The 21,140-nt window shown below is 45.7% G+C and overlaps 1 protein-coding gene across 4 annotated transcripts in view; it reads left to right on the top strand.

The window, feature by feature from the left end:
• TTC33 (tetratricopeptide repeat domain 33) overlaps positions 1-21,140 on the top strand; it is a 253,317-nt gene that overhangs the window by 150,479 nt on the left and 81,698 nt on the right. For all 4 annotated transcript variants that reach the window (XM_075588621.1, XM_075588616.1, XM_075588624.1 and 1 more), the window contains one exon: positions 14,297-14,378. In XM_075588621.1, the coding sequence (XP_075444736.1) occupies positions 14,297-14,378 (82 nt within the window). The remainder of the gene's footprint in view (positions 1-14,296; positions 14,379-21,140) is intronic.

Below are 21,140 nucleotides of genomic sequence, written 5' to 3'. Positions count from 1 at the left end.
AAATGTAATACAATAAATAAACGGTTATGTCAAAAACAAATGTTATTAGTTCTTACTAGGAATTTTATTCCATTTCTTTTTTTAAAAGGTGGGACTGGGGCGAGTAGATTTTTGGGTGATTTGTCTAGATAGAGGTGTGTGTGTGTGTACACTGGAAGTCAGAATACTTCTGTCAGACCGCTTGTGTGTGTGTGTGTGTGTGTACACACACACACACACACACACAAGCGGTCTGACAGAAGTATTCTCTGACTTCCAGTGTCTGCCGCTGCTACAGCGTAACTCCTCCCTACCGCCCTCCTGTCCCGCTCCTGTCCCATTCACATGGTCCTCTTCTCCCTCCGCCACCACTGCTGTCCTCTGCCGCTGCCGAGCTTCGCTGCAGGATGCCGTCCTTCTCTCCCTCCGCCGCCGGCTACTGTCCTCTGCCGCTGTCGAGCTTCGCTGCAGGATGCCGTCCTTCTCTCCCTCCGCTGCCGGCTGCTGACCTTCGCTATATATCCATACATACATATATACATACAGTATATATAAAAAAAAATATATATATAAATATATATATATGTTCTTCAGTATTTATTGATACCTTTTTTTTATTTGGACCAACAATTTGTGTCATGGGACAAGCTTTCAAGAGTTTTCCTCTTCCTCAGGTCAAGCAATACCATAAATATATACGCACATAAACATGCGCACACAGTGTATATGTTTGCGTGTGCGCATGTTTATGTGTGCGTGTGCATATGTGTGCGTGTGCGCATGTATATGTGCGTGTACGCATGTATACGTGTGTGCATGTTTGTGTGTGTATATATGTGCGTTTGCGCATGTTTATGTGCGCATGTATACGTGTGTGCATGTTTATGTGTACGTGTGTGCATGTTTATGTGTGCGTGTGCGCATGTTTGTGTGCGTGTGCGCATGTATGTGTGCGTGAGCGCATGTATGTGTGTGCGTGTGCGCATGTATACGTGTGTGCATGTATGTGTGCGTGTGCACGTGTATGTGTGCGCGTGCGCATGTATATGCGTGCGTGTGCATATATATCTATATCATACAAACACTCACAAAGGGGGTAAGCGCGGCCCTCCTACCCCAGCCGCCAAAGCTCCCTTACCCCCTCGCCGCTCCCTTCCCCCCCCCCGCCCGCTCCCTTACCCCCCCGCCTGCTCCCTTACCCCCCCCCGCCCACTCCCTTACCCCCCCGGCCGCCAACTCCCCAGCCGCTGGGGGGCCAAGCAGCCTCGGATCTGCGCCAGTCCCACTCTCCACCACCTCTCACTCCCGTTGTGTGTGTGTGTGTGTGTAGGGACATTTTACTCCTGCCAACAATTTGTGCCTCACTTTCACCCCACCCTACCCCTGCCCTTCACCCCCCCTACCCCTGCCCTTCACCCCCCTCTACCCCTGCCCTTCACCCCCCCTACAACCCCTGCTCTTCACCCCCCCTAACCCTGACCTTCACCCACCCCTACCCTTCACCCACCCCTACCCCTGCCCTTCACCCCCCCTACCCCTGCCCTTCACCCCCCCCCCACGCCTGCCCTTTGACTGACGCACGCACACACCCTGACTGACGCACTCACACACCCTGACTGACGCACGCACACACCCTGACTGACGCACGCACACACCCTGACTGACGCACGCACACACCCTGAGTGACGCACGCACAGACCCTGACTGACGCACGCACACACCCTGACTGACGCACGCACACACGCCCTGACTGGCGCACGCACACAAACCCTGACTGGCGCACGCACACAAACCCTGACTGGCGCACGCACACAAACCCTGACAGCCACACGTACACACACTGACAGCCGCACGCACACACCCTGACTGACGCACGCACACACCCTGACTGACGCACGCACACACCCTGACTGACGCACGCACACACACTGACGCACGCACACACTGACTGACTGACGCACGCACACACTGACTGATTGACGCACTGACTGACACACACACATACATACTGACGCACGCACACAACCCCTCACAGCCGCATGCACACAACCCCTCACAGCCACACGCACACATACACAGACTGACGCGCGCGCACACACACACACACACACACACACTGACTGCTGCACACACACACACACACACACACACTGACACACACACACACACACACTGACACAAACAAACACACACACACACACACTGACACACACACTGACACACACACACACTGACTGACACACACACACACACACACTGACTGACGCACGCGCGCACACCCCCACACCCACGCGCACACACACACAGACTGACGCGCGCGCGCACACACACAATGAATGGTACACACACACACACACTGACACACACACACACACACACACACACACACACACACACACACACACACACACACACACAGACACACTGACACACACACACACACACTGACTGACACACACTGACTGACACACACACACACACTGACTGACACACACACACTTACTGACGCACGCGCGCGCACACCCCCACACCCACACACTGACTGAATGACTGACTGACTGCCGCACGCACACACTGACTGACTGAGGCACACACGCACACACTGTCTGTGTGTGTGTTTGTGTTTCTGCGTCAGACTCACTGACGCGCGCGCACACACACTGACTGACTGACGCACACACAATGACTGACGCACACACACTGCATGAAGCTGTAAAGGAGGGAGGGGGGGAACTGGATTGATGTGAATGGGGGACAAACAGAGAGAGGGGGAGGGGTGAGGAGAGAGAGAGGAGAGGGAACATTACATCCCGGGCAACGCCGGGTCTCTCAGCTAGTATAAAATAAACGTAAAGAGAGGGTGCATACCATTCAATGATGGATACAAAAAAAGGAACAACAGGACAGTCACTCTTATACTCCCAGAAAGTGAATATATATATATCATTTACGTGAATCACTATCCGTATTTGAAGTGTGTGTGTATATAAATATATATATACATACAAATGAGCATACAGTAATATTTCCATTTGCTATTTGCCTTGCTATGGAGGGTTTTTGTCACTTTTTTACTCACATAACTTCACATATACATACATATATAATATATATAATATATATATATATATATATATATATATATATATATATATATATATATGCAGTGGAAGTGTATTGTGTGTATTTACCTACACACTCACTCCACATTTCAGTAACATACATATACATCTAAATAATATTCACATATACACGTTTGCTATAAATGGAATTATTACAATTTTACATTATATACACGTGCAATGAATGGAATAAACACTGTAATATAAGTTTGAAATCGCCTATCCGAGCTGCTATGCATGGCTGATCCCTTTTCTCCAGCTTCCTTGAATGTACTACTGTATGAGGAAGATCATGTGACCAGATGCTAGTGCACGTTTAGAGAGAGGGAGGGCAGTGCTGACAAAGGGGTGTGCCTGGGTTTGTGACAGGCCATGAAGGGGCAGTGCCTTAGCAAATGCTTGTTAAAATAGAATACAAGAAAATTGGTCTTTCAAAGTTGTTTTTTTAAAAACAGAAAATGCTAAAAGTATTATTTCTTACTACAGAACTGATTTATTAAAAAAAACACACATGCAGGATATAGACTGAACTGCAGCTTTAAGCTTTATTTATTCACAGTAGTGATCATGTTGGTACTGTACTACTTAATCCATGTTCAGTATACAATACTGTGTGTAAGAGGTTCAGCTATGTGAAGGCTGGTAATATGGGCATTTCTTTAAAGGCAGCTTCACTGCGATACGAATATATAAAAGCTTCTACATGTACAAGACTGAAATACCTTTCAGTTTAAAAAGGATAGACTGGTCTTTCACTGATTATTTCTTCTGTAGCCTATCGCAAAACTAATAAGCAGTCAACAAGAAAAATATTTGTTGATCTAATTTAATTTCCCTATTTGAAATAGATAATCAAGTATGATCTAAACGTCTTTGAGGTACCCGTAGGTTTGCAAGCTTTTCTAAGTGTGCAATCTAAAAACCTGAAACTAGACCAAACAAAAGCTAAAATAACTCCTACACTTGCTGAGTTTATCTCTGGATTGGTAAACCTAGCGTTTGCAGGAAACATCTCATCTGGATGTTAAAATATGGAAAAGTATGTTCTTACTTGGAAAGTATTTTTCGATTATATACAAAGAATGGTTTCCATTTAATATATACATTTGTATTTCTGTAATAATAAATAAAGTGGAGAGAGAGAGTGTGAAAGACAATGACTAATGATGACAGCAAACCCATTGACTTCCACAACTCCTCGAATCACTTCTCTATACAACATGTTGAGACATATGTCTCTCTCCATCTTCCTTTCTGTCCCTCTCTCTGCCTTTTTTAACCCCCACTCATTCCCTGTCACTCTTCTGTCTCTTCATCCTCCCTTACCCCACCCTTTCTCTCCCTCCTCTCACCCACCCTTTCTCTCCCTCCTCCCTCCCCCCCCCCACCCACCCTTTCTCTCCCTCCATGTGCCCCCATCCCCACCAATCTCACTGAAAATACCCCATTGCAGTGTCTAGCCTTAAAAAGGCGTGGCGAAACCACAAATTCATAGTGGAAATGTGTGATTTCTGCAAAATGTTTAGCCCTTTAAGGTTTGGCAAAACGTTTGGATACCTAGCAATTTGATCAATACTTAGAAGTCTATTAATACACCCAGTGATTGTGGCTATGTAATGCCTACCCACCTGTCAGAAGAAAGAAGGGATTATTCCCTAGCTGTGGTTCACATGGGAAGATCAATGAAGTGATTAGGTTTACAGAGCACACTGCAGCTCGTGTGACTTTGCAAATAAACCAATCAATGTTCTGTGTGAAAGGGAAACAGCAAGATCTGTCTTTTCACACAAAAGTAAAATGTTCTAAAATCTCTGGCTTCAGCGAGGTAGAAAATGCATGCGTACAACACACAACAGGGCAGGGGTGGCGAACTCCAGTCGTCAAGTGCCACCAACAGTTCAGGTTTTCAGGATATCCCTACCTCAGCACAGATGGCTCAATCAGTTGTTGCTTCAGCACAGGGGGCACAACCATTCCCTGCTTCAGCACAAGTGGCTCACTCAGTCCTTGCTTCAGCACAGGTGACTCAATCAGTAGTCGGTCATTATGACTGACCCACTAATTGAGCCACCCGTGCTGTAGCAGGGATATCCTGAAAACCTGACGTGTTGGTGGCACTTGAGGACTGGAGTTCGCCACCCCTGCCATTATACAGTATGCATTTGTTGTACATACAGTAATACATTTTTTTTTTTAGGAAAAAGTTGTATACTGTTCCAATTTGGATACTACAGAACTTCAATGTTTTCCAGGCAATATGACTGCACAGTAGTTTAATTTATACTGAGACAAAGTATGTAACAATCATAACAAAAATGATGTGCTTTGTTGATATGAAACAGATTCACAAATGAGCATTTATGGATCCAATTTATAGATCACTGGGGAAATCGCTGAGCTCTGATGATGTGGAGTATCGGAGATCGGTTCAGGATTAACGACCATTCAAAGAAAAAACGTAGATCAGACCAGCACTCAAAAATATATCAATCCAAACTTGCTACCTCAATAGTGATGAGTTTATTACAAAAAAAAGTACATTTACAAAAATCAATATAATCAAGGCAAATAACTTCACAACAAGTCTTATAGCAAGTTTAAAAATGAAAAGGTGCATAGTGACCACACAGATCTGCAAAGTAACACCCGTGTTTCAGGGCTTCCTTGCCCTTTCCTCAGGCTTAATGACCATTCTAGCCAATGGCGTATTGAGCTCCGATACCCCTTATACGAGCGTAGTGAATCAAGTATTTAAAGCAAGTCCGTGTTTTAATACCTTACAAAGTGGCAATTCCTTCTGCATAGTCTTTACTGAATTAGCTGTCCTCAAAGTGGATTCTACATGTTTTATACAGTAATATAAGCAAATGTATCCATCAGGGCACTGTGAATTTGAAACCACAGCCACAGAAACCTCTTCGGGAGTTATTGTGTTCAGGACTTCACTGGATTTGTTACCAAACTTTGTAAGACAAATGCAATTTATATCGGGGCTCTTTGTCACCGGAGACTGAAAATGTTGTTCTTACATTACTTTTAACAGATATAAGTACAGTAAGTTGCTCACTAAAGACTATATTTACCAATCCATTCTTTACTTTGTTCTATTTGTATTAAGTCTCTTAATCATTGACTTGGGAAAAAGATTATAACACTGATATGGAATGTCCATTTCCCCCCCCCCCCCGGGGAATATCTTTAAATAGATATATCATGTTAATGGCCATTTGAATAACAGAGGGCATTAAATCAAACAGAACTGAGACAAACAGAATGGAACTCTGAGCAAGTAACATTTACTAGGTCTCCAAACATACTGTGGTTGACAATTTGGGTTTAAATTTGGGAATTGTGGTGAGATATTAAAAGCTAAGGCAGTTCTTCCATCACCATTTACTTACTATGTACAAAATTGTCATCAGTACTTACTATACAGATATAGTAAGCCATTCTATCTTGAGTGCCACCGTCACGCTTTGTCACGGCACAGAAGCTTGGACCACGACAGCCACTATTCCCGGCTGGGGACAGTAAGTCTCGCTGCATCTGTATGTAGAAATGTAGTGTATACATTTACCACTCCTCCTGCATACAGATGTTTATTTATGTACAATTATAATTAATATAGTCTGGTCTTTCCAATTGTAGAAAGCATATAGCACAATATGACTTATGTAGCCATGCATAATAATGACTGCATACATCTTCCCTGTTGGCAGTAAGTCCTAGTAAGTATAGGCCTGCCAACAGTAGTTATGGAGGTTTTCCCTCACACCCTGGTGTGGTGCCCTGTGTAAGGAAGGGAGTGGCTGTATGCTCTGAGTCCCTGGATAGTGACATCAGAGATGCGCCTGCCCCCTGAGGTATAAAGGGCACAACACTGTCAGTTAGTTAGAGTTAGCCAGCAGTTGTGTGAAGCAGCTGGTAAAATGTATGCTCCGGCATAAGGGATTGGAGGAATACTTTTGTGACCCTAGTGCTGTAACTAGCGGTAGCAGAGTGACCAATCAAGTCTGTCTAAGCCACACTGTGTCCAGGGACCTGGCGCAGTGGTGATCTCCCTAGGAGAAAGGGAATCCCACTTCAATACGGGAGGGCGTACCTGGCAAAGGGACAGCACGGCGAGATGTGCGGCTAGAGCCGGCAGCTGCATGGGGCAGTCTGCTAAATCCCAATCTACAATAAAGATGCCATGTTCAAAGAAACCCCCACTGTGTGAGTGTGAGATTACTCAAGAGTGGCAGTCACCACCGAGAAGGAGTTCCTCACCAGGACCATCTCCCTGCGGAAGCATAGATCCTGATGAGGTGGAGGCACTGCACGTGAAGTAAGTTGGACTCGTAACCACTACCTCAGATACCTGTCCTGCTGCCATCCTCTATAACACCAAGCGGGAGACTCAGGAGTCCTGTTACTTGCAGGTGCACCACCACACACGACCTTGTAATGGGGACCGGTTAGACCACACGGGCTAATGTGAGATTGGGTGGGTCAGACAAGGGGGGTCCAGCCGTTACAATTGGAGGCGCTGCTGAGATACCTGTTAACAGGACAGGCTTTTGCTAGGCACACATTAGGAAACAGGGAGAGTGTCTGCTGCCACTTTGTGCTGCGTGGGACGGAACCAGGGGCAGTCGGGGAGATGCTGGAGCTGCATGCCGCACAGACGCCTTGGGATCCGTTAGGGGTTAGTGAGTCTGGAGCAGGGGGCTATTGCTGTTCTAGTCGCCTTGAGGTAGCGCTAGCGGGGGACGCCTGAAGGGGTAAACTGGTAACTTAGGGCAGGAATTCTGGAAGGGTCCGCACTAGGCTAGCCAAAAGTAGGTCGACGCCCAAAGTACTGCATGGAAGAGCCAGAGTACTCTAGTCTCCATTCCAGACCACTTACCAAGGAGCACAGACTGGAGGAAAGCGTTACAGTAGACACAGAAAGAGTGAGCCTAGCCTGAGATAGTGCAAACACGAGTCAGATCTACATTAGGTACACAAGGTGGTGCACAAGGCATGTTTATTGTACGGATGTGGTAGCTGCCCCGCAGAGCGGAGCTCCATGTACAGGAACGCAGTGTTCAACGAACGAGAGAGACCTGTCGGAATGGAGGATCTGCACAGAGCACAAGGTCCAGGATGGCAGGGAGAGAGAACCGTCAGAATGGAGGATCTGCACAGAGTAGAAGGTCCAGGATGGCGGGGAGAGAGAACCACAAGAATGGAGGATCTGCACAGAGCAGAAGGTCCAGGATTGCGGTCAGAGAAAGAACACGCATATGAACTGTGCGTGGACGAAGAACAAGCTACAGGAGAGACTCTTGTGTGTTTGTTGTGGAATGGCGTGAAAGCCGTGGCTGCGCCGTGTTTATCATGTTTTTGTTCTCGGGATGATACCCCTGAGAATAATGAGCATGACAGTGTTATCCGATGGGAGGAACGAAATGGACTTTGTTATACCCCAATTAACAAACAGCCAGACGCTACCTTCAATGGGAAAAAGGACAATACTTACCAAGATGGCAGTTCCCGCGTTCCCGGGACACCGCGTGGGCATGCTGCAGAAAGTCTTGCAACTTTGCAGTTTGCTAATTGTTGGTCAGGATTGGCGCCAACGAGAAAACTCCACCCCGATCGGGAGTTTGGCGCGAAAGCTGGAGCCGCGCCCTCATGGACTATGACTCACTCTGCCCCAGTGCTGGGTCAGCCTACAAGTCTACGAGACATCCCCCTAGTTTCAACCAGGGGGAGTGGTTTGCAGTTCCACCGGATGTCGACAGAGAAAGTAGGAGGAGGGGTTGCTAAATCAGCCCATGCCCTTCAGTTGCGAAGAGCCATTGACCAGTACAGACCTCTGAGACGAGTGCCTCCGCTGGTGAATATGGCTGCAGTTGCTGATAAAGTGGACCAGAGTCCGTTGATCTCTACTCATCCCTACTCGGCTCCAGGAGGCTTCCTGATCATCCGGGTAGAGGGTGTGGAGACTGTGGCATGTCTCTGCCTGCAGTGCAGACTGCCGGGCGGAGCCGTGGGCAGTGAGGCCCGATGCCCCCACTGTGGACTGCAGTACATGTGGCCCATGACCACTTTTGTACCGGTACAAGCGGTGGGAGTAGCAGGAAATGTCCCGATGCCGATCGACGAGCAGCCGGGAGCACTATGGAATGAGAGTGCAGGTCCCGCGGAGTCGGAGTCAGGTTCGGTGCTCCCGACGGAGAAACCCAGCCATCGGAGAGGTGATCACCGAGGAGCCCATCGCCGGTCTCCTACTGGGATGCCTCGGCCGAATTGCCAAGTGGAATCCTCGGACGAGGAATGTGCTAGGCTGTCGAGTAAGATGGTCATAAAGAGGGACTGCCATACTATTGGTACGCCCTGGAGAGATGCCATTCCCCGTGGTGTGGAGACACGGAGTCGAGTGTCTCCAGTGCCGTGACCACCCGATCGCCGGAGTCCCACTGCCGTGGTGACTAGTGGATCGGAAGGAGGTCGATCCACCCGACCCTGCGAGGTACTAAGATGACACCGTGCCTGTCGCAGACCCAAGGGGTGGAGGAGAAGGAAGAGCGAGTCCAGAGCCAGACTGGATCGCGCAGCAGACGGGCGTTGCCAGATGTCCTCGTGGAGGAAGAGATCCCGATTGGGGATCCAACCCAAGATGGCGTCGAAGCACGTGCGAGCACGGAGGAGATTCCAGATGAGCAGAGCGGCATCGAGTGGGAGGTGCTAGCGCCTCTGCGGTCGAGCAGCGGAAGCCGATCCCCTACTACCAGGGGGAGCGGGCGTTCTAGTTGCAGAACAAGAAGCCCAACTGCTGGAGTCAAGAAAGGACTTTGTGGCGAAGTTAAGGCAGGTATTGCTGGAGAGCAGGTCGTAACCCTGTCAATGCCTACTGTCCAGTCCCGTCCCCCTACCCCGGCCACTCCCAAAGTTAGTCCCAAGGCCCTAGTTAAAGCTCCTGTCCCTGTCACTTCGTCAGGTGAGTCCACTTCTAGTTTGGGGGTGTCAAGGGATTCCCGGGGTCCTATCCAAGAACGGACTGGAAGCCTGGACTGGGGAACGTCCGATAGTGGATCAGAGGGTGGAGGGAGGATTACTCGACATTGGTCGATGGCCAGCGAGAGCTATAGCGCGCTGGGTATTGAGGGCGGACACTGGTCACAGAGTAAGAGCCAAGTGGGGCGATCTGAGGGTACGTCCGGGGTATCTTCGGGTGGGCCTGATGAGGAGTCAATAGAGGAATCTATAGAACCTAGCTCCGAAGAACGGAAGGAGACTAGGTGGTGGGCCCCGTTGTACGAGGGGTATGTTGCTTGGTTCGACCGCACCCGATTTATCCTAGAAAGGGAAGGGGTGGTTTATCACTGGTGGGCTGCCGGTGACTTTGATGACGAGGCATACCTTAGGGCCCTAAGGGTAAGGTGGGATCGCATCCAGGCAGGCCTTATTATCCCAAAGGGGTCCGCAGGGTTGGATGACCCGGTAGAGACCGATGAGCCCCTGTCATGGGTGCTGCCCGGGGCGGCTGGCGAAAGTAAGTTGACCAGGGCTTGCCGAGCTGAACGGGCTGTTGCGGCAAAATACAGAAGGTCGCATGGGCTTGATTACCCGTATGTCCCGGAATCTCTAATGAGAGAGATAGAGGCGAATAGGGAGAGATGGCTTAAAAACGATATCCAGCACTATATCGTAGATAAAGGGGGAGCCATTAAAGGAATGCAGGCCGAGCAGAGGGTGTCTCAACTTATGCGGGTCTGGAAGATAGGACGCAGTGTGTACATGCACAAAGTGGTGTATTGCAATGAGCAAGGGGTACCACGGGAATACAGCGTGACTGTGCATGATGCCGCGGGGCGGGAGGTGAAGAAGCCAGATCCTCGACATTATTATTGAGTAACAAAATAGAGTGGTCTGCTGTTTTCTTTAGCGCTCCCTGCTGGTCAGTGAGTGAGATGGGCTTGCATTATTATGTCAATGTGATGATGTTTGCCATGTTATTTGTGTGTTCTTTTGCAGTGTTTCCTGGCGCAAGGTACACCAAATTTAGGTCCCAGCCGGGACGGTGGGTATTTACCAGGGGGAGTATGTAGCCATGCATAATAATGACTGCATACATCTTCCCTGTTGGCAGTAAGTCCTAGTAAGTATAGGCCTGCCAACAGTAGTTATGGAGGTTTTCCCTCACACCCTGGTGTGGTGCCCTGTGTAAGGAAGGGAGTGGCTGTATGCTCTGAGTCCCTGGATAGTGACATCAGAGATGCGCCTGCCCCCTGAGGTATAAAGGGCACAACACTGTCAGTTAGTTAGAGTTAGCCAGCAGTTGTGTGAAGCAGCTGGTAAAATGTATGCTCCGGCATAAGGGATTGGAGGAATACTTTTGTGACCCTAGTGCTGTAACTAGCGGTAGCAGAGTGACCAATCAAGTCTGTCTAAGCCACACTGTGTCCAGGGACCTGGCGCAGTGGTGATCTCCCTAGGAGAAAGGGAATCCCACTTCAATACGGGAGGGCGTACCTGGCAAAGGGACAGCACGGCGAGATGTGCGGCTAGAGCCGGCAGCTGCATGGGGCAGTCTGCTACATCCCAATCTACAATAAAGATGCCATGTTCAAAGAAACCCCACTGTGTGAGTGTGAGATTACTCAAGAGTGGCAGTCACCACCGAGAAGGAGTTCCTCACCAGGACCATCTCCCTGCGGAAGCATAGATCCTGATGAGGTGGAGGCGCTGCACGTGAAGTAAGTTGGACTCGTAACCACTACCTCAGATACCTGTCCTGCTGCCATCCTCTATAACACCAAGCGGGAGACTCAGGAGTCCTGTTACTTGCAGGTGCACCACCACACACGACCTTGTAATGGGGACCGGTTAGACCACACGGGCTAATGTGAGATTGGGTGGGTCAGACAAGGGGGGTCCAGCCGTTACAATTGGAGGCGCTGCTGAGATACCTGTTAACAGGACAGGCTTTTGCTAGGCACACATTAGGAAACAGGGAGAGTGTCTGCTGCCACTTTGTTCTGCGTGGGACGGAACCAGGGGTAGTCGGGGAGATGCTGGAGCTGCATGCCGCACAGACGCCTTGGGATCCGTTAGGGGTTAGTGAGTCTGGAGCAGGGGGCTATTGCTGTTCTAGTCGCCTTGAGGTAGCGCTAGCGGGGGACGCCTGAAGGGGTAAACTGGTAACTTAGGGCAGGAATTCTGGAAGGGTCCGCACTAGGCTAGCCAAAAGTAGGTCGACGCCCAAAGTACTGCATGGAAGAGCCAGAGTACTCTAGTCTCCATTCCAGACCACTTACCAAGGAGCACAGACTGGAGGAAAGCGTTACAGTAGACACAGAAAGAGTGAGCCTAGCCTGAGGTAGTACAAACACGAGTCAGATCTACATTAGGTACACAAGGTGGTGCACAAGGCATGTTTATTGTACGGATGTGGTAGCTCCATGTACAGGAACGCAGTGTTCAACGAACGAGAGAGACCTGTCGGAATGGAGGATCTGCACAGAGCAGAAGGTCCAGGATGGCAGGGAGAGAGAACCGTCAGAATGGAGGATCTGCACAGAGTAGAAGGTCCAGGATGGCGGGGAGAGAGAACCACAAGAATGGAGGATCTGCACAGAGCAGAAGGTCCAGTATTGCGGTCAGAGGAAGAACACGCATATGAACTGTGCGTGGATGAAGAACAAGCTACAGCAGAGACTCAGATACCTGTCCTGCTGCCATCCTCTATAACACCAAGCGGGAGACTCAGGAGTCCTGTTACTTGCAGGTGCACCACCACACACAACCTTGTAATGGGGACCGGTTAGACCACACGGGCTAATGTGAGATTGGGTGGGTCAGACAAGGGGGGTCCAGCCGTTACACTTAAGCAATGAAACCCTGGGGATTTCTCCATGTTGTTACTGTTTATGATAACTTTTTAGAATGAGAGAAAATGTGAACGTAAGTCAAACACCATTTTGTTTTGTGTTGCCAGCCCTGGGCTCCCAGTAAATATTGTTCTGTTTTTAGGCTTGGTAAATGTGGAAATTAATTTAAGGGCTCGGTGAGTAAATTGTGATTGTTTTGAGTCCCAAGAAGAGCGCTATGGTATTTGAAATAAACGTATTTTCATTTTAAAAATACTTATTTGTGTTTATACTAGTGGCTGGTGAAAGTATACAGATGTACCAGAGATTTGACACGATCTCTAGGTTATCTGCAAGGGCATCGTGTACATTCCTGAAACTGGTCTGATCAGCAGACAAAAGGTGACAGAAAGGGCATTCAATTTTCTTACAGGTTTAATCATGTTTAATAATTAAAATCTGATGTCATTTACAAGAATAAGAAATACAGATTTGTGGCGGGCAAAATTAGGCAGGTACAACAATATAAAATATGACAGGTTGTCTGTGGTGCATGTGTCAGAGATCTGTTTCCTCCTCAAAGATAAAAATTAGCCCTGTGAAAACAGATGTCCAGGCGTGCATTAAAACCATACAAGTGCAACGGTGAGAGTAGCATTATTTGAGGGGTTACAGGGAGAGAGTTATAGGGTATTTTATACTCTCAGATTAATTTGAGCCATAAATATCACGAAAGATTAATGAGTGGGAGATAAGACACCCACAATTGGTTGGCCTATCCTTGTCACAGGGACAACGTTTTGAGCATAAAAACAATGCATTTGGATATCAAAACAAGAATTCAACAGAGGGGTGTTATACCAATAACACAGGAATTCTCATATCTTCAACGTCAAGACCTCTTTGACGGGAATTAATATTTGTCTTTTTTAACGTATGCTGTAGATCCTCGGTTTTATCATTTTATGAAACTGCATTTATTTATTGTATGTCTTTGTAACATTAATTTCTGTAACAAGAACTGTACCAGACCAGAAACTCTGAAAGGTCAGACCTTAAATTATTCTTCATGGAGGCAGCGTATATGACGGTTTTCGGGGAAATATTGCTTATTTTTAGTATCCTTCGGGGATAAGTGAGTCTGCTGGATAGCTTGATGTTTTAGCCCCTTTAACATACACAAGTCACATGCATACAGGCGTGGCGTTCGTGACAATAATTATTAGGGATCGTATGATACAAGCTGTACTAGACATGGTACATAGCAGCTGTTACTTAGCATTTAGTTGGCCTAAAATATGTTTTCTATTACAATATCTTACATCATTTTAATGTTATTGTCTTTAATATTTGCAGTCACCAGGAAGCACTAACAAAATGGGATGAAGCAATTCAATTAACACCAGAAGATGCCGCCTTGTATGAAATGAAGTCGCAGGTGAAGTGCAGTTAATGTATTGTTTTTCTTACATTGGTTACATTGTTACATAGTTACATAGTAGGTGAGGTTGAAAAAAGACATATGTACATCAGGTTCAACCTTAACCCCATCAGGTCAGGTATTAAGGATGTCCCTGCTTCAGCACAGGTGATTCAATCAAAATGACGGAGCCACTGATTGAGCTACCTGTGCTGAAGCAGAGATATCTTTAAAACCTGACCTGTTGGGAGTACGTGAGAACCGGAGTTGGAAAATAGCCGGAAGAGAAAAAATAGATTATTTTTAAATCAAAAGATGTCTGGATATATATAATACTCCATGGCTTCCTTTCTATTACATCTGGAAGGATGCCACTTTCACTGTTGCATTGGCCTATTTAAAATACACGTGTAGATATCAAAATTGATTTGTTTAATGTGCGATTTGAGAGACAAATGGATACCTGTCCTTTTCATCCTCATAATCATGAATTGTTTAGCATTATTTAATTTGTCAGAACGCCCATGTTCAAAGATACATCTGCAATTCTCGTGAATCACTGTTAAATGCCCGATATCTTTATAGTTAGTACATCTACCCAATCATGGAGTATCTTCCTGGCCACACCCTCTGGTATTTCCAGACCCCTAAGGTATCCCTTTAAAGTTACATTACGGTAAAAGGTTTATTTTTTATTTTCACTGTCAGAAACAAATTGCGTCTCCATATTTCAGGCGTTTGCCCTAGATAACCTCACGCCTAGACAACCACAGAAAGCCAGGCCAGGGCACATGGCTTCACTGATATAAAAACAATGCCTTGCATTTTTCAGATACAACATGCCACTCACAGATTTTTAAAACACAGAATATTTTCTGTTCTTATCATGACCATAATCCCAATTTATTATTTGTAGATTATTCTTCAATTTATTAAAATCTGCCTTTCTAACATTTAAAGGTCTCTGTTGAACCCGTATAGTATAGTTTTTAATCATTTATTTGAAATGAGAGCATGTTATGATGATCACTATTTCCCAAATGTTCCCAGACTTAAATATTTGTTATTTCTTCTACAGTGTTTGATATTGCCAAATCCAGTAAGGCGCCTCTCCTGGTTGGTTCCTCAGGGACCTGGTCATGCATTTGTCTTTTAGCACCATGAAAAAGTTTGTCTCCTTCTAAACTAGTAGCACTCAACCCTCATCTTCATCAAGATTTAGGCAGCCGCATCATTTTTCTTCTTCCTAAATTGGAGCAGCAGTTCCCTTTTTTTGTATATATATATTTTTTATTCTACCTGAACTGGGTAGTCCCCTATCTCTGGAGAATCCATTTTACCCGAGATATTTGAGTTTTTTTGTTGCAGTGTGTAACATTGTGATGTTACAGATTTCTGTTGGTCGCCGACTAACCCTGGCGTCAATATTGTGTCCACCGATCAAATATTCTTGACTGGTGGAGAAATCGGTTATATCTCGGGAACCTGGGGCTTCCTAGAAGTCAGGGGACTGGAGACCGTCTCTGAGGGATACCATGGTTCAGGCAGTGTCAATTTTAGAAAATGCCAACAAAATAAAAGATGCATGGACTGCTTTTTTAGTATCAGAAGTCACTAGGTATAGACTGGTATCAGAGTTTTTGTGATCGACCCCGTTAGGACTTATTTAATAAGCATCTAAGTGCGGTAGTATCCAATCTGATATTGAAAGGCGTAAATAGACAATTGAAGTACAAAAGAGCTGCATGAGTGGGTCCCAAAGTGAGTCCTATGTTGCTCTTGAGCCTTGGGCTAAGTAACCCAGCTCTAACTCTGGAAATGGAATAGAAACATTGCCAGTTAGCCTAATAGAAATAAACCCATGAAATCATTCTCGGAGTCTAATTAATTACAGAAACGTTGCTAGATTCCATCGGAGTGAAGCTGACATCATGCATCCTTGATTCATTGTTATCCCTATTAGGCATAATTATTTATTTTTATAAGTAAAAACTCTTACTGGAATACATAAATGAAACCAGCTACCCATGTAAGGCCAGTGTTCTCACAATATACAATCTAATTTCTAGAATGTGTGTCCCATGTACAATTTACACAATTCCACATGCAGTTTGGTGTATTTATCGTCACAATTTACATTCCAAAACGTTATCTTTCTAGTTATTTTGATGATGAACACATCATACAACTCTTCTGTTTCATTCAACGTTTCTTCTTAATAAAGACATGCTCGAATGTATTTGTACACCAAAATCTTTATTTATAATTTGCTTTATGCATATACATATGTAGCCCTGTTTCCTAGTAAATACAGTACGCTACCAATGCTGTGTAACCTGTTGGCTCGCAGGGCCTGAGCCTCCGCCACGGAGAGCCTGGGGCACTCGTAGTAATATTGGTAACCTCCTACTTGGTGCAGCGCCTCCACCTGCGACGGCTCCCACCAGAGGGGGAGTGGTTCCTCGCAGGACAAATATATATCACTCCACACACAGCATGTAAAATAACCAATGACTTTACTAACGCAACCATAAGTATGCATATAATCAACAGGTGTCCCTCCCTAGAGGAGACACTAACTACTGCATCTCGCAGGACGCTACCCTCTTCACCGGGTGCTCCCACCCCATGTCCAGTACCCACACTCAGTGTTCCCCCACGCTCAATGGAGATGTGTGTGTGTGTGACTGCGCAGCTATATATGATATAGATATATGGTATAGTTGGTGCAATTGATGACGTTACCTGCCGAGCGCTCCAGCGCCTGGGCCTGCCAAGGAACTTCACAAAGTGTCAGACGACGGATGCTTTCCAGGACTACCTTCTGGGGCGATCCCACCCGGTCGGCTGCTGCTGCGGCTGTTGAGGTCTGAGCCCAGACCTCTGGCTTGATAATTGCACTCTCTATGTGGTTATAGTTCTCCAGTGGGCACTAAAGGGAACTGTAACCTAACTGAGGGCCGGTCCCTACTTCCACTCCACTCTACGGGGACTCAGGGCCTAACTGGGCCGGGGTATATGGCCTAGTGTAGGGGCTACTGGCCTCCCCACACGTAGAGCTCCTTCTCCTTCCTCCTCCCACTCGGTTCTGACAAGCGTGCTCCCTTGCGCAACCTCCAACCTTCCTCCTGATATCCTGGCCGCCCTATAGGCTCCCTGGCGTCACCTGGTCTCGCTGTGCCTGCTGGGACTCTTAGTCCCGTGCGCTCCACCCTATAGGAGCCGCTCCTCTTTCGCGGGCTTTGCAACTTCTGGCCGCGCATGCGCGACCTCTGCTCCATCGCCACCTCCATGGCCCGCTGCGCTTGCGCGAGCACCCAACATGGCGGTGCTCTGATCGCTCGGATAACTGCGGAGCCTCCGGTACGTCGGAGCGCCTCCCTGCACTCGCTGCAACCTTCCCTGCGCATACAGCGATAGGGGTGAGTCTGGGGAGCCTGGCTACACATATATGCATGCACAAGGCTGTGTGGCTATGGAGTAAACCTTAAGTACACTTATTATGAAGGAATGTATTTAGGAATACACATGCACAATTCTGCATTAGAGGTTGGGGAGTTGCATCTACTCTTAGGAGCCAGCATACAAAATCTGTGTAACTTGAAGGTTACAAATCTCAGAAAGTTGTATTTTCCAATTTGTACATGGTGACGAGAGATACAATTAGCATACCTTTTGTTGATTGGTAAACGTTAGATTTAGTGAATATGATGGCATAAATTGTTTTCTTATCGGCCATAATGTATATAACTTCTACCAGTGCCAAAGGCAATGAGATGAGTGAAAGTCCATTCTGGCACTGAATAAAATGGACCTGTGCATATTTGTTGATCATAGCAAGTACTATTTACACCTCAAGTCATAAATCGTATACAGCACATAGGTGCTGTAGGATAGGTTTCAGTCACAGATATCATTCCAAGATGCACTGTTTTTAAGCAAAACCCTTGCTTGCTTTATTCAATGTAACATTACCAGAAGAAGAGATCAGTGTATCTTGAAAGCTCGCACAAATAAAAGCATTTCGTTAGCCACAGAACGGTATTATCTATTCATTTTTTATTTATTTATTTATATATATATATATATATATATATCACTGCCTCAAAGTGGAGAGAAGGTGACAACGGGTGTTCAAGAAGATGTATAGAATATAGTGGCACTTGGGCCTGTAGGTTTAACCATACTATGAAAACTTGAACAATATACCCGGCTATGGTAGAAAAGGTCATTACCAACATGCACATGAGCCCGGCATGGCAAGTAAGGCCTCAACCCTCAAATATACTGTAGAAAACACTGAAAAGCAATATCCCTCCTTCTCCGGAGGCAGGATTCTCCCTGGGCTTGACCGCGTTTGGGAAGACATGAAGTCATTGAATGCTGAGAATCCTGAAGTAAAAACAGAAGCTGTCATTCTAACCTCAGTCTGGCTACCTACAACTAGCAGACTAAATCCAGTGAAGCAGCACTGCAATATCTGGAAGAAAAGCTTGAAAATATTAAATAGGATATTGTTGGCTCTAGTGAAGTAAGAAGAAAAGCTGAAAGCTTCATTGAGCTCAAAAGTGGACACCTGCTATATTGCAGAGGTATAGAAAATGGAAGATAAAAGCTTAATGAAGACAAAGCACTGACTTCTAATTGGGAAGAAGTAAAATCATTGCACTCAAACAAGACTATGGCTCAACAATAAAAGACTTATGTGCACTTATCATACAGAGAGTTGAGGACTTCTACGTGTAATTTTTGACAACTCGGATAACCCGTCATAATCCAGCAATAAGTACGAGAAGATAACAATAATGTACCATGCGCACAGTCACAAAAAGTGGCAAAGGCAATAAAGTCCACGAAGAATGGGAAAGCCCCTGCGGAAGATGGAATTAACACTGAAATATTTAAAGAAGTGGGGAAGAAGTGCAGAAAATCCGTGCAAAACTCTTTCCATGCTGATTGAAGAGCAGGAAGATTCAAGAACAAATGGAACAAGACCATAGTTATCCTCATCCACAAGAAAGAAGATAGAGAAGACTTCAAGAACTTCTGACCAATCAGTCTAATTCCAATCGCTTAAAAGGTATTTATGTCAAAGAGTGACTCATTGTGAGTGCTCATTACCCACAATCCGTGGAAGCATTGTTTACTAAGTGATAATGGAGAAATACAGGATTACAGACTTGTCTGAGACATACAAATATACCCACAAGTGGTATTTTTATTTACAAGATATTTACCAATATACTCAATAATCAGATCCCTGCCTAGAGAACAAGCGGGATTTAGCAGTAGATACAACACAATGGACAACATCCAAGTTGTACAAGAGGTTATTTCCCAAAGTAATGAAAATGATCTACCACTAAATTTAGGATTTGTAGAATATGAAAAAGCATTTGATTTATGTCTACACCTCAGTGGTCTTAGATGCATTAAGAAGTGTTAAAGAAGCATCTATTCATATTATAAAGAAAATTTACGAGAATGTCACATCAACCATTAGATTACAAGCAAGGTAAGGATCAGCAACGGAGTATGGCAGGAAGACACCATGTCACCAAAGCTTATCACAGCAACACTTGAAAAATTGTTCAAGATATTAGATTGGGAAGAAAAAGGAATAAAAATAAACAGTAAATATTTGAATATAACAAGAGACAGGGGGTGCCCAATGCTGCATCCAATTGACAAAACATATAAAGTAAAATACCTTGGAAGGTCATTTCACTTGCTGCAGGAACAAGACCCATTATGGTTTTTTCCCCTCTCACAGAGGTAAAAGGAAAGGTTTCACAGTGTAGTGTAGGACCTGCATTATTTTGGTTATACCTTGACGTTGGTATGCAGGCTTATGACGCCTTTGGCCAAAGGGTTAACTAAATAACCATTATTATTATTGAAGTATTTTACTTTATATGTTTTGTCAATTGGATGCAGCATTGGGCACCCCCTGTCTCTTGTTATATACAATTGCCACGCTCAGTAGCTCTCTGGTTGACATAAATATATATTCACTTTGTGGTGGGTGGGGGAGTTTGAGCTTGCTGGGTATCTGTGAGTAAATATTTGAATCATCTATATTTGCAGATGACATTGTTGTTTTGCCACAGGTCCTGAGGACCTCCAGCAACAAATTGGATAACTCTCTGAAATCAATAGGTGAATGATGACGGGTTGACGCTCAATTGGAACTATCAAGGGAACCTTTCACTGTTGCTCAAGCAAAAAGTTTTCGACCAGTGTATTCTGCCCATGCAGAATGTATGGATGTAAAACTTGGACGCTAAATGTGAACATAATTCAGAAACTTCAGACAATGCAAAAGGTTTAGAGAGATGTATGCTGGATATTACTCGAAGCTATAAGAAAAATAATGAATTGGTTCGAAACCAAACAAAAGTTTGTGACATCTTCAATGGTGAAGAAATGAAAATGTATTTATTTATAGAAATGTTTTACCAGGAAGTAACACATTGTGAGTTACCTCTCGTTTTCAAGTATGTCCTGGGCACAGAGCTATAACAATACATGGTTACATTAAATGAATGGGGTTACACAGTCAATTCACAGACATTTCATGGACAGATAGAGTTGGAAAATTGGGTACAGGGAATAAAAGGACTGGTGAGTTTCAGATTGAAATAGAAAAGCTTTAACATCAGCAAATATCAGTGGCTGTCCGTCTTTAGGGCAACGCAGATGTACACTGAATGGGTTCAGATTGAATGCAGCTGTGGATTCAAAGTCCTTTGTCTTCCTGGCTCATTAACATTCAAGTGG

This window comes from Ascaphus truei, chromosome 1, assembly GCF_040206685.1.
Source record: "Ascaphus truei isolate aAscTru1 chromosome 1, aAscTru1.hap1, whole genome shotgun sequence".
Classification (NCBI taxonomy): domain Eukaryota; kingdom Metazoa; phylum Chordata; class Amphibia; order Anura; family Ascaphidae; genus Ascaphus; species Ascaphus truei.
This window is presented reverse-complemented; position numbering and strand designations above follow the sequence as displayed.